Source organism: Salvia splendens, chromosome 6, assembly GCF_004379255.2.
Source record: "Salvia splendens isolate huo1 chromosome 6, SspV2, whole genome shotgun sequence".
Lineage (NCBI taxonomy): Eukaryota > Viridiplantae > Streptophyta > Magnoliopsida > Lamiales > Lamiaceae > Salvia > Salvia splendens.
Window position 1 is genome coordinate 28,694,191 of NC_056037.1, and position 15,008 is coordinate 28,709,198.

General features: G+C 41.5%; 1 protein-coding gene across 2 annotated transcripts; it reads right to left on the bottom strand.

Annotated features, from left to right (window-relative positions):
* Nucleotides 1-3,098: 3,098 nt before the first annotated feature.
* LOC121806735 (subtilisin-like protease SBT1.7) lies at nucleotides 3,099-6,080 on the bottom strand. 2 transcript variants are annotated; one of them, XM_042206866.1, is made up of 2 exons: nucleotides 4,545-6,079; nucleotides 3,099-4,487 (listed from the first exon to the last, which is right to left on the bottom strand). In XM_042206866.1, exons 1-2 carry the CDS (start codon nucleotides 5,659-5,661, stop codon nucleotides 3,400-3,402), a joined length of 2,205 nt encoding a protein of 734 aa, XP_042062800.1. In that variant the 5' UTR covers nucleotides 5,662-6,079; the 3' UTR covers nucleotides 3,099-3,399. The 2 variants fall into 2 exon arrangements, with proteins under 2 accessions (XP_042062800.1, XP_042062799.1); XM_042206865.1 differs by having other exon boundaries at nucleotides 3,099-6,080.
* Between the last annotated feature and the right edge of the window lie 8,928 nt (nucleotides 6,081-15,008).

The window sequence follows — 15,008 nt, forward strand, 5'->3', positions numbered from 1 at the left end:
TACTCGGCCGTGAACCTAACTAAGGGACACCTCTCAGAGATGGCACATGCATTCGAGGCCGCCCTATATGAAGAAGAGGAGATTCTATGTACTGTGGAAGAAGCATGAAGACACAAACACTGGCGAGAGGCGATGTTGAAAGAGATGGGAGCCTTAGAAAGAAACGACACATGGGAGAAATGCAAAATCCCAGATGGAAAGAAAGCAGTTGGATGTAAGTGGGTGTTCACTATCAAACGAAAGCTAGATGGATCTATAGAAAGATACAAAGCACGACTAGTCGCCAAGGGCTACACCCAGACTTACGGAGTTGACTACGATGAGACTTTCTCACCAGTAGCAAAAATGATTACCATTCGGGTACTCCTATCTGTTGTCGCAAATAGGGACTAGGCATTTCACCAATTTGATATAACAAACGCATTTCTACATGGGGAACTAAAAAGAGAAGTATACATGGAAGCTCCCCCCGGATTCTCAGAGGGATTTGAAAAAGGGGAAGGATGTCGTCTAAAGAAGACCCTCTACGGACTTAAACAGTCCCCAAGGGTTTGGTTTGGGAGATTCAAAGAAGCCATGACCAAATATGGGTTTCGGCAAAGTCACTCAGATCACACTCTGTTCTTGAAGAAACGAGAGGACAAAATCACGTGTCTGATCATCTATGTAGATGATATGATTATCACGGGAGATGATACGGAAGAAATAGAAAGACTAAAGGGGAGCTTATTCCAAGAGTTTGAAATGAAAAATTTGGGGAATCTCAAATACTTTTTAGGGATAGAAGTACTACGGTCCGAAGGAGGAATCTTAAAAATTCATACCTTTACCTTACCGAAATATTTCAGTAAGGTATCATACCGTACCGAAAATCACGGTATACCTAAAATTCGGTATTTTCTTGGTACGATAAGGCCGGTATTTCGGCATTTCGGTATTTTTCCCCAGTCCTAGTTGCGCATCATACGATATGCAAATTTCATACAGTTATCTTAAATATATGTATATGCTTGGTTGATTTCTAAAATTATTTTATAGTATTTAGGATTGTTCACGGAGGCGGACCTAAGTGCGGTGGCGGATCCAAGATTTTCAATTTGGGGTACGATAAATAATGATACCGACTTTGAGCTTTAAAATCGATCTTTTCTCTTCTCTTTAACTTGATATAATTTTTTCGTTAAGAAACTTTATTATATACTGTAAAACAAACGGATTACTTTCTAGTACTTGAATGACTTTTGGATATAAAAATGAATTACTTTCTAGTAAATGACTTTTGTAGGAGTATATACAAATGAATTACTACTTTCTAGTATTACTACTTGAATAACTTCGACTTTCTAAAATGGAAGTTATTAGATTTATATATTAAGGATAATTTATATATTTTTGCACAATATTTTATTTTTAATGATAAATCATCTTTTTGATTATTTAAGAAAATTTTCAGCTGTTTTAAAAAAAAATTAAATATATTCATTTGAACACAAAAGATAGAAATACCAAATGCACTAGAAGAAAAATTACAATACTTTAGAAATTTATTGAGATATGATAAAAATAAATAAATAAAAAACAAAAAGATACTTTACAAGAAAAATTGAATGCATTAGAAATTATATAAATTAAGAAAGTTAAAATATTTTATAAGATAAATCAGATAAAAGATAGAAAAAAATTAAATATATTAGTAGAAAATGAAATGTTTTATAAGAAAACATTGAAAGAATTATGCTTTTGAAATGTAGAAGTAATAGATACGTAAAATAAAGAATAGTGGTATTAAAGAGAACAAAAAATTATAACCGTAAGAAAAATTACCATTAAAGAGGACATAATATTGAAATGGTAAAAAAGGTGTATTTAAGGAGCATAAAAAATAAATTTAAAATGTTCTACATGAGTCTCGAACCCGTGTCTTTAAGAAGAGAAAAAAGTCTTATGCTAAGCATTCTACCGTTGGGACACGAACTTGAATTAGTTGATGTGTGGGAAGTACATAGTATTATTTCAATATTTTGGGGGTACACTCGTACCCCCTTATCCTGGTGTAGATCCACCAGTGCCTAAGTGGAGTCATAAAGGTCCTTGAAACCCCCAACAATTTTCATTTTTACTATGTAAGCATAATATATTAATAGAACAAAATACTATAGATGATGTAACAAAGTTGGTTGTCAACCTTGACTTGTAAGCTAGAGGTAAGGTGGTCGAATCTGCGTCCATCACTGATTGTTCATTTAAATTTTTTTATTCATTTGCGTTTTTAACCCTTAGATCAAGTAGTTGTACCCGATTTTAATTAATTAATTCAAAACTTAAATTTACAGTGATGAAATTAAATTGATATAACGCATGAGTGTGATACTAGTTGTATTTAAGTGAGAGACGCATGCAGATCATGCGCTATCATAAAGACACATGATCTTCATGCGATTCATTAGAGAAAGATGCATGAGGCTCATGCGTCTATTACAAAGTTAGCTTTTATAAAAAAGAGCTTCTCAAATCAGGAAGCTCTATGGTAGAAGTCTTGCAGAGTAGAATATTTTTATTTTTGTTACTAATAAAATGAAGTATTTCTATGTTTACGGTGTGAAGAAGTTCACATCATGGACTTTATCAATTGATAAGTTTCTTTGCCAATCAATCTTGCCATTTTTTCTCTTTGAAAAGTACTAGCAGTTAGGCGAGAGTTACTCCTGCATATGAGAAATTTTGGATTGTGATCAAACATGGGTGACCTGTGAGAGACAGTCACTACTAACCCATGTGCTCCATCCATATATCTATACCTCTACTAGAATCATTTATTTCCTTTTTTTCCCTCAACCACTCAAATATCATCACTATATACCACCTATAATTTCAATGTGAGAGAATCTAAGACACCATTTGCAAATGACCATAGCACACATTCAACATTGCCCCACATTTCCCGACAATTTTTTGTCACCTCCTATTATTCATATCCGATTTATAAATTCACTATTCCGGATTCCTCAATTAGACCTCCAAAATTTGAAATGTCATCACCAATCTTTTTGTTTTGAATGATTCCTCAATTCCTATAGAAAGAAAAGATAGAAAAAAACTCATAAAGCTAAATGGAAGAAATAGGTTATCCATTTCAGATTATAATATAGTAGTAACATGTTACATGAAGGCATGTGTGTGACATCCAAGAACTGTACACTTATCAAGAAATCAAACACCTTAATCTTGATCTTCCCAATATTTTCAATTTCCCATGTCCCTTTGCATCATACTAAAACAAACTTTAATTTAAAACAAACAACAATTTAAACACCAAGACACTGATACTATAGATAATGTAATTTAATTTGATTAAGCAAACAAAACCCACACTCTTTGTGCGAGCAATCTTTTTCCCATCTAAACCCAACTGACCGCCACCGGACTCCCCACCACACGCTTCCCGTCCGACCACTCAATCCGGCCAAAGCCGTTTGCATTCGCCGGCATCGCCCCCGCCGTGAACGTCACCGAATACGATTTCTTCTCATTGCTTTGACCGAAAGTCAAACTCTGCGGCTCCACCGCGATCTTCACCGAATCATCTGACGCCACGGAGACCTTGTACGTCCCAGGCGGGCCCACATTGGTCAACGTTCTCGTGTGCTTGACCACACCGCCACGTGCCTCGGTGCTCACTGCGAAGGAGGGGTAATTTAGGTCATTCACACTATACGATTTACCCGCCACGCAGCTGAAGTTCCTCCTCGCGAGGCTGTTGATCTGGCTGGCGGTGTAGTTCAGTGCGCATAGGAAATTCAAGTAATCCTCAGTTTCCAAATCGTAGACCAGCCCCGGATTAAGGGCCGATACGGGGTCCACGTGTCCAGCCCCGTGGTCGAACGCCGTCGACGGTTTCCCCGTCGAGACGTCTTGGATCACTTTCCCGTTTTTGTAAGCCGTGTAAGCCGTCGTCATCAGCGCGGACCTGATCGCGGCGGGGCTCCAGTCCGGGTGAGCCGCCTTGAGGAGAGCCGCCAAGCCGCTGACGTGGGGGCACGACATCGACGTGCCCGAGATGATGTTGAATCCGACGCGCCGCGCGTCCTCGGCTAGGCCGGTGGGGCCCACCGCTCCTGACCACCCCGCTAGGATGTTGACACCTGGCGCGATCAGGTCCGGCTTCAGGATCTGCGGCGTGATCGAGTTCGGCCCGCGCGAGCTGAAAGCCGCCACTACTGGAGACGGCTCGATTCCGACTTTCGTCCCCTCGAAGAGAACCGTTGCCGTTGGATTGGAATCTGAGAATAAATAGTCCTTGATTTGTTTCGCGGTGGTTTCGCCGACGGTGGTGGCGGGGAGTAAGTGCGCGTCCGCCACTAATTCGTCGCCGTTCGCGGCGGTGTTGGCTAAAACCATGCCGAGACCGCCGGCTTCCTTCACCACGGACCCCTTCTGAACCCTAGGATTCACGCCGCGGTCGCACAGCACGATTTTCCCGCGCACTTTTTCCGGAATTAGAGATCCGGTCATACATAAATTGCCGTCGCTAGCGTTGCTCACATTTCCGGCGTAAACGAAGGGGAGCAATTTCGCCGGCAATGCGCCGCCTTTGAACAGAGACACGCCTGAGAAGTTCTTCCCGTTTCCGAGGCTGACGAACGCCGGGAAATCGCGGTCGAGCGTCCCTGCGCCGACGGTTGTAATCCACGGCGCGACGTTGGAGAGGCTGTAGGAGGTAGGACCGGCGTTTCCGGCGGAGCAGGACACGAGGATCCCCTTCTCCATGGCGGCGAAAGCTCCGATTGCGACGCTGTCTCTGAAGAAATCGGACATTCCGCCGCCGAGAGAGAGCGATAGCACATTCACGTTATCGTCGATTGCTTTATCCAAGGCGGCGAGAATATCAGAGCTGAAGCAGCCGCCGATCCAGCAGACCTTGTAAGCGGCGATCCTCGCTCGCGGCGCCATCCCGCGGGCCGTGCCGGCGGCGTATCCGAACAAGCTGGCGCCGGAGACGACAGATCCGGCGGCGGTGGTGGAAGTGTGCGTGCCGTGGCCGTCGTCGTCGCGCGGCGATCTCGACTCCTTCGTCTCGTCGATCGGGCCGAGCGTGGCTTCGTATCCTCTCGCGAAGTACCTCGCTCCGATCAATTTCCTATTGCAGTTCGATTTGGTGAAATTTGTCCCGATCTCGCACTCGCCTCTCCACGAACTCGGCACGGCGGAGAAACCGGTGTCGTCGAAGCTCGGACTCTCCGGCCAGACGCCGGTGTCGAGGACTCCGACGATGACGTCACTGGCGGAGTCGGATTCGGGGAACATCGCGGCATTTTGGTCGAGGCCGAGGAAGGAAGGGGAACGGGTCGTGTGGAGCTCGTATATGGATTCGGGTAGGACCGAGAGGATACCGGGTCGGGCTTCCATGGAGCGGGCCTCGGCGGGGGTGAGGCGGGTGGAGAATCCGTGGACGACGTTGGTGTAGGCGTAGAGCATCTCCGCCTCGCCGGATACTGATTTAAGCGACGCGTCGTACCAGCGCGTGTGGTCCACGAACTCCCCCGGCATCTCTGACTTTGCCATGTGAACAATGTAGGTCCCCTTGTTGTTCTCCGCCGTAGCCGCAGCTACGGCCAGAAGAAGAAGGAGGATTCCGATTGCCGGAATAGATTTGATCGGCATTGGTGGATTAACTTGGGTTGCTAAATTAGTATACACACTAGAGCTGGAGTGAAAGCATGCAAGGGTGAAAGAGGAGTTAGAGTTAGTGGGGACGGTTCGTTGTTGTCGTGTTTATATGCATGATTGGATTTGAATCGAAACAAAATAACTGAAAAAAACAAAGCTTGGCAAGTAGAGAGAGACGACTCTCTATGCTTATCTATACCACTGTAATAAAAGAATTAAGCGCAGATGCACACAAAGTGTGTGTGTGTGTGATTTGGAACAGATGCATGCATGTAAATTATTTAGGCTTTGTTCACGTGTGCACAGGACAGGCTTTAGGAAATTATTCTACCACAAACACACTCTTTTCCCACTCTAATTCAGAATAAAGAGATGGGCGATGACAAAAGTTGATGATTCCTTGTTTTTCCCAACTCATTCTCTGAATTTCTTCCACCGCAGATGACCAACTAGTAAATTTCTTCTACAAAAATTGTAAAAAATTAAATCTTGAATATGAAGTTTATTTGGTCACGGGTTGCTGTAAATTGTTGAGAGGAGGAGTGGGTGGTGGTGGTGGTGGTGTGAGAGACGTGGAACCGCTTTCAAGTTCCAACTTCCAACCTAAAAAACAAAAGGTTAAAAAACAAAAAAGTAATTAAGGTGTTGGTAGTTGGGAATAGATTACAACGTATTAGACATAAAAGAGTTTCTAAAATTAGAATTTGCATATTCTTGTAGGACAGACTAAAAATGAAAGAGTACATATTCTTATGAAACGGAAGAAGTATTAAGTAATGAAGTTTTGTCAAATTTTGGTCTGTCCCATAAACTTTGAAATTGAAATACTAAATCACAAACTTTCATTTTTTATCAATAGTCCCATCAATGCACATAATGTCATCTTTAAATGATATTCAAACTGACGTGTTTCATGAAAATAATTATTTTTTCCCTTCTATATTCCTTTATTTTCTTATTTTTCTGCTTATTTTATTGAAATATTGTCGTTTTTAACATCATAAATATATGTTGATTTGTGCATGAATGAGAAAATTGAGAAAATTTGAAACTTTGTAATTTAATATTTCAATTTTAAAGTTAATGGGACAGACTGAAATTTGACCAAACTTCTTGATTTTACTACCAATATCTCCTCTCCTTTTTCTTTTACTACCAATATATTGCTTTCTTGTGTTAATGCTAATGGACGTCTCAAACAAATATCCTGCACTGCAATTAATTGCTTTCTTGTATTAGTAGTGAATCACAATTTCAACTGTCTGATATGTTGATGTATCAAACCCATATGTCCTTTTTATCGGAAATTCGACTCAGATGTTGCTCTAATTAGGCTTTTTATGTCATTAATACACTTGGATTTTTTTAGTATAACCTTTCTTAATCTTATGCTGTGTTTTTTTCTCTCTTTTTAGTAGCTTTTGGTTTCTTTTTCTGCCATTATAGGCACATAAATCTAGAACGATGTAATTAAATTGGTAAGATGAAATATTTTGTATTAGCAATAGAGTCTAGATATGTAGCATTATGGGGTTGAGTTGCCATAATTAATGTGAGCACAACTTGTCCACACTAAAAATTAAAATTTGGTACTTATTAATATGAAAAATTAGTGATGAGTATTGATGAATATGTACTTGAATGTCATTATTAAGAATACCAACAACAAAAAACAAAAATTATTGTCCGTACTTACCCACAATCCACATAAGAAAATATAGATTATGATATTTAATTTGTTTTTTTCAACAAATGTCGAATCCATTCTTAACTTATTCACGTACTTTCTCCGTCTCCGAAAATTGTCACTTATTTCATTTTCGTATGTCCCTAAAATTCTGCTACTTACCTTTTTTGGTAGTAAACTTTGCATTTCATTAACTCATTCAAATAACATTTTATTATAAACTAATATATTAATAGTATGACCTCACATTTCACTAACTTTTCAACTCACCTTCCATTACATTTCTTAAAATCCGCATCGAGTCAAATGGTAACAAATTATTATGAATGGAGGGAGTGCTACTTCTATTCCAATTATCACAATCTTCGTCAGTCTAAATGAAGTTGATTTATAGATTAATAATCAAATGAAAACATTTTTTTAGAAGGGATGGATGTAGAGCATTAAACTTTTCCCTAGTGAAAAAAGAAAGAAAGATGCATGCCATCTATGAGAGTAATAATAATCATATTTCACGGGAAAAGGCAGAGGTAAGGTTCACGTGAAGCACTTTAGAGTAAGGATAAAATAGGGTGGTTACGAAATATGGATATAATCTCAAAAAATTTTACTCTGATTTTTGTCAATATCAATAGTACTTGGAATTAGAGAATCAGCAGTGGCGCGGAATTCCCAGCATAATTCCCCGCGGAATTCCCAAAAATACCTCCTGTCACATCATACGAATTTCTCACTGCACTGACACGTTATAAGGACTTCCCACAATTAAAAAACCACAAATTCACAAATTAAACAATTTCCGAAATTAAAATTTCGACACAAATAGGGAAAAACAATTCCCTTAAATAAAAAAAAGAAAAGTACATTTCACCAAATTAAAAAAAATATTTCAATAATTAAAAACTACATCAACGACGACCCCTAAGCTGCCATACTTCTTCAATAATATCGTTCTGGAGCCGAACATGGGCTTGTCTTCGGTGCATGTTGGCAAATGCACGAACTCGATCGACATCGTCATGGGGTATCCCTATGCGTACATTTCTAGTGGCCATGCCGTGGCTTGGACCCGCAGCACCAGGATCATCATTGGTCCAATCAGTCCGTGCTGGACCTTCATCTTCGACAATCATGTTGTGCATGATAATACATGCGTACATGATGTCGGCGATGCTGTCAACATACCACAGCCGTGTTGGACCCTTCGCTGCCGCCCATCGAGCCTGGAGCACACCAAATGCCCGCTCCATATCTTTGCGCGTTGCCTCCTGGCGACCCGCAAAATATATCTTCTTTTCATCTGTTGGGCATTTGATAGTCTTCACAAAGACGAGCAACATAAGGTATATCCCATCCGCCAAATAATAGCCCATATTGTGCTGGTTGTCGTTAGCGACGAAGTTGACGACCAGACCAACGCCCATGCACTGCTCGTTGAAAAGGGGCGACGACTGGAGGACGTTGATGTCGTTGTTAGACCCGGCTACTCCAAAATAGGCATGCCAAATCTACAGCCGGTAGTCAGCTACCGCTTCAAGGATCATCGTGAGATTCTTGACTTTGAAACCAGTAGTGTACATCCATTTCCAGACAGCGGGGCAGTTCTTCCATTCCGAGTGCATACAATCTATGCTGCCTAACATCCCCGGAAACCCGTGCTGATTCTCGTGCATGTCCAGCAGAGCCTGACAATCTTCGGGGGTAGGCCTCCGAAGATACCTATCCCCGAATATCTCCCTAATGCCCTGACAAAAATACTTCAGGCAATCGCAGGCAGTCGTCTCGCCGATGTGGAGGTACTCGTCGAACATGTCGGTCGCGCCTTCGTATGCCAACTGTTTGATTGCGACAGTGCACTTCTGAATCGGCGTGTGGCCGGGTTTACCAGCCGCATCCTCCCGCACCCTGAAATACCTGTATCGACGCTCCAAAGCGCCCACGATACGCAGAAAGAGCGGACAATGTATCCTAAACCGTCGCCGGAATAGGTTCTCCCCAAACCGTGGCTCCGGCGCAAAGTAATCCTCATACAACCGAGCATAGGCAGCGAGGTAGTCCCGGGGTATTATAGTTCGACGATGGATGGGTCGAGGTACCGTCGGCGCCAAGGCCGCTTGTTCCTCCCTCTCCGCTGATTCTCGCACACGTGCATGAATCAGACGCATCATGTGTTCATAATGCCCACCACTACCACTACCACTACCAGCCATTCCGGATATATAAAAGAAATGTTGAGAGAGATAGAAAAACTTGTTAAAACAAGTGGTGCGAATGAAATGCAGTTCAACGAGCCGTATATATAGAAATTTTAAAAAACAAATAATGCAATAAACTGGAATTCCGTGCGGACGTCCGTGGGAGTCAACGCAATGGCGGACGTCCGCACGCCCGTCGCGACTGAATTCCGCGTAACGCCACGGAACTGCGGTGTCCTAAGCATAATTCTGTATCCGTGCATACCATGCACAATGGCGGACGTCCACCACGGAATTTCGGCACGCCGATCGAAATTCGCCGGGACGGGCGCCATTGCTGATGCTCTTAGGAGCGGCTGTGCGTTGAAATATGAGGCCTCTAACATGAGGCTTTGGCTTTTGCGTAGCCCAATTTGATAGTAAATGAATGGTTCCCTTACCTATCATCAACCGTCACACCTAGCTCATACTCCCTCCGTCTAGTAATATAGTAATATACTCAACTCTCACTTTGATTCAACGCCAATTTTAAAAAATATAAAAAAAAACTAAAAAAATATATAAAAAAAATTAATGGTACATGAGTCCTTTTTTTATATATTACTTCCTCTATTTCATAATAATAGAAGCATTTCTTTCCAGTACGGAGATTAAGAAAAATTGTATAAAGGGAGTTAAGTAAATGAAGAATAAAGTAGAAAAAGAAAAAGGTAGAGAAATGACGAGAGAATAAAGTAAGAGAGAGTAAGAAATGTGTTGACTTTTACTAAAAAATAAAATAATTCCACTACTATAAAACATATCAAAATGACAAAATGACTCCACTACTATGGAACGAAGAGAGTATTTTAATAGTAAAATATGAGTATATTAATTGAATGTAAGGTTCATTAAGAAAAATAGTAAAAATAAAATAGGACAATTATAAGGAATGATAATGGAAAACTAGGACACATAGTATGGACCTACCAAAAATAAAATAAAATAAACAAAACATTGATTTTATGCACCTCCTATATCCTACTAACTAGAAATTAGTAAATTAATATTTTAAATTGGATTTTTTCTTTAAAGTTAAGATCTTATTAAATAACTATTCTTGTTGGATGTTGAGTTAGATTAGTAGTGGAGTAACCACATGTAGTGGTAGGGTGACCATATATTAGAAAATGATATATCATGCATTTTGAATCTATCATTTATTCTACATCATATTATGATTTGTATTCTATATCCCTATTTCATTTATCGGTTTTATTTATAATTTATGACCTGACTTTTGAGGCAAATTGCAAAGATAGCTGGACATTTAAGTTAGGTTCGGTTTATTAAATAATATGATAATAATATTCAATAAGGGATACATTCTAATTAAATTTATCTAGGATTAAATTAGTCATAAGGGTAAAAGTGAGATAATTTATCATAGGATACATCCAAACTTAACAACCTAGAGGCGGACTAAGGTACATTGTTACAAATTGAGCTTTTGAAAAAAATAAAACCGACCAGAGTTAAGATTAGTCATGACATTTAATTATAAATAATTTTGGCACAGGTCTATAATTTATTAACACTAGGTATTCAAATTTGGAAGTCCAAACCTAACTTAAATTATTTTGTAAATAAAATTAATATAGTAGCATAAGGTCATCAATGAGTATTTTGATATATTAACTCATGTTTTCTCAAACAAGGTTATCAATGATCTTTTCCCATGTTATTTCATTTAGAGGGACAGTTAGTACATTTTTGGCATATTGGTCATCTTCAACGCTGTCTCTTATCCGTTACTTAACCGTCCCTTAAATTACTATTCATGGGCTCCACTGTACTTTTTTACTCCATCTCTTAACTAAGGGACGGAACCTGCAACCCTCCATCTCTTATCCGTCCCTTAACCGTCTCTTAAATTACTATTCATTCAATTTCATTTTTATTTTTATTTCCATCCAAATTCAATTAATAAAAACACACTTCATTAAATAAAATAAAATTACAACTTAAAATTAAAAAAAAATAAAAAAACACATAATTAAAATCCTAAAAAAATAAAAACTACATAATTTAAAATATAATTTTATAGAAAATTAAAAAAACTACTCCGCCGGCGAATCATCCCCCGAAGGCGGTGGAGGTGCACTGAAGCCACCTGAAAGCGGAATACCAAGTTGTCTTGCCATAAACTCAATTCCGGCAAGATAGGCTTGGTATTGGGGAGGCGTTATGCGGGAAGTGTCCGCCATTGTGGCGGTCATGTACATGGACATTAGGGAGTTCGAGGGTGCCCCCGAGCCAGAGCCCGCCTGGCTTGATTCGGCTCGGCCCCTCCTCCCTCTAGCCGCCTTCGCCGCATTTCTCCCTTGCGGCCGACGGCGCCCACGGGATGACCCCCCGGCATCGTCTGCCGTGCCCTAAACCTCATGCGAGGCAAACTCTTGTGCGGCGCTGCCCGAACCGCCCTCACTAGACGAGTATTGGCCACCCGCCGTGTGCTTCGTGCGCTTCAAGGTTGAGCCCGAGCTGGACCGGACACCGCCGGCCCACCTTTCCTCGTCTTTGACGACCTCCCAAACATCGACATGTTTGAATTGTTTGCCGGTGTCGTCGAAGTAGACTCGCAAAGCTGAACTCAGAATGTCTGACTCCCGTGGCTTCACAATGTCCGTGATAATTATGTGTTACTAAGTAGGTATATAGATATTGTATGTGGCATATACTATTATGACAACTGTGGGGATGTTTTATTTTTCAAAAATATATCTAAAGATATGTTAGGAGAGAGAAAATAATTAATTTTAATTAACTGTCAATTATATGTTACTTTGTTTTATATATCTATTATTATACGGTATTTGACATTAATATATTCTCATTTATCAATAATGGTCTCATTTTGCCAATTTTCATCCACTGACGTTGACTAAACGGGGAGGAGACAAAGGGTTTAAGCCCCTAATCAACTCATTTTTTCAAATATTTTTTTACTAAATTTTTAAAAGTTATCTAAAGTTTGTGTAAATTACTATACAAAAGTCCATATTAATAATCTAAATCACTCAAAAATATACTCTCAATTAGTATTTGGAAAATATAGCCCTTACACCAGTGTTTTTATGCGTTTGACCTTGTCCACTAATAAATGTCTCATTTGTTTTTTTTACAATTTTTAATAATGAACCTTACATTCCAGTAACTGTATTTCATTCACATTTCACTAAAAAACTACTCACCTTCCAATAACCTTTTCCATCCACTTTCTATTATACATTTCTTAAATCTCGAGTCCGGTCAAACTTGACCTTGTAATTGTGGATGGAGGGAGTATATAGCATAAATTTACATAATCCACTTTACTCCATCCGTTCAATTAAAATAGAAAATCATTTCTTTTTGGTCCATCCACTAAAAATAGAAACTTTTCATTTAAGGAAATTTCTCTCTCTAATAAGGTAAGACCCATTTTCCATAAACACACTTTTCTTTCTACCTCTTTATGGACCAATTTTGCAGTAAAATCCATACCGTTTCAAAAGTTCATATTTTTAGGGGATAGATGGAGCATAATACAAACGTCAAGATTGGATTTAATAGTCTCATTTTAGAAAGAGTTCTCAAATGTCATATATTATGGAGCATAAATTATTTTTAATTTTTACATAAATTTCTCAATTTAAATTATTTTTTACATGTTATATATATAAGTAAAAGGTAGTTGTATGAGAGTTCTATTGACATCATAATGACTTATTTTCACATGAAGAAATTTGCATGATAAAATGTAATACGTGTAGGATATTTGTGGGCTTATCTATTGGGCTCAACTTATGTATTTTAAGTAATGACCCAGATGTGTGTTGTGGCTCAAATGCTTTCAGCTCGATCCTAATACCCTAAGAGCATCCACAATGGCAGCGAGCGGATCGGCTAGCAGATTCCTGGCGCTCGCCGGTCCGCTCGCCAAACCATTGCAGCAGGCGAGCGCCAAATCGGCGAGAAAAATGACGAGCGCACGCCGATTCCCGAGCGCTGGCCGATGCACTCGCCGATCGACTGGTCGCCATTGCAGGTTCCCAATCGGCGAGCGATCGGCCAGCAGATTTTTTTTATTTAATTTTCGAAACACTATATATACGCGATTTGCACTTCATTTTCATTTGCACCACTTATTTTAACGAGTATTCTCTCTATCTTAATTTTTGTACAAGAGCAACAACGCGAAATGGAGCACAACAACAAGCCTAATCCAGGGACGAGCGGGTCTTAAACTCCCACGGTACCCGTGGGAGGTGGATGGGGTCCGATGGCCAGGTACTACAACATGTACCCTTGGCAGCAGATGATGCCCGGGATGGCATCCGGGGGTGGTATGCCGGGATGGCAGGGGATGCCGGGGGGCCGGCGATGCCTGGCGGGCAGGGGGTACCGGGGATGCAACCCGGGATGCAGATGATGCCTAGGTGGGCACTTAGGATGCAGATGATGTCGGGGTACCCGGGGATGCAGGGGACGCCGGGGGGGAGGACAACGTCTATCGCCCTATTTTTTATTTTGTGACTGCTTCTTCGCACACATCGACCCCATCGGAGACGCAGTTCACTGGGTGTGATACTTTCTCCTTAGAGGAGTTGGGGATAGATCTCGGGGATGCGGACACCCCCGTTCAAACGAGGGGAGTAGGGCGGGGTCGGGGCGCACCAAAGAAGAAGAAGGGGAAGGGCAAGAGGGTGGTCGGCGAGTCGGCGCAGCCGGCTGATGACGAAAGCCCAGCATGGAGAAAGTGGACGGACGCGGAGAACGTCGCGCTGTCCAAGGCGTGGGTGAGTGTTTGCGATGATCCCCTCGCCTCGAACAATCAGAGAATCGTCAACTTGTGGGCTAAAATAGCAGCAGCCTACAGGGCATTTTGCCTGGAGGGGAGGCCATGCAGCGGGGAGGATTGCCGGAAGGGGTGGGACCGAATCAGGGCTGGGGTCTCCCAATTTTCGGGCTTGTACACCAACGCCCTCCGCATGCAGACCAGTGGTCAAACTAAGGACGACTGCATGAGTATAGCAGAGAAAGCCTTCCCCGTGCCCGGCCTTTATAAGGAGTTCAACTACTGGAACTGCTATGAGGTGCTGATAGACTCCGAGAAGTTTTGGGCAGGTGTCGATGTTGGCTGGCCAAAGAAGCAGCGCATGAACTATACCGGTGATTACAACGGCGGCAGCAGCGGCGGTTCTCACGACCTCCCCGAGGATGTACATGAGTTCCCATCCCCTCCCGCGTTTGCTCGCCACACTCGCCCGGTTTGTCAGAGACGGGCGCAACGGGCTCGCCATGCCTCCCAGGAGGTCCAGTCGGCATCCCCCCTGTTGGCGGGTCGACAGCCGAGCTCCTCTTCTTCGTGCGTCAGCAAATGCGAGCTCAGATGTACAAGATCTTAGCTGAATGGAGGGCGGCAACTGACCCTGAGG

Coding starts and splice junctions, on each gene's coding strand:
- LOC121806735 (XM_042206865.1), bottom strand. CDS start 5,661: ATGCCGATCAAATCTATTCCGGCAATCGGAATCCTCCTTCTTCTTCTG.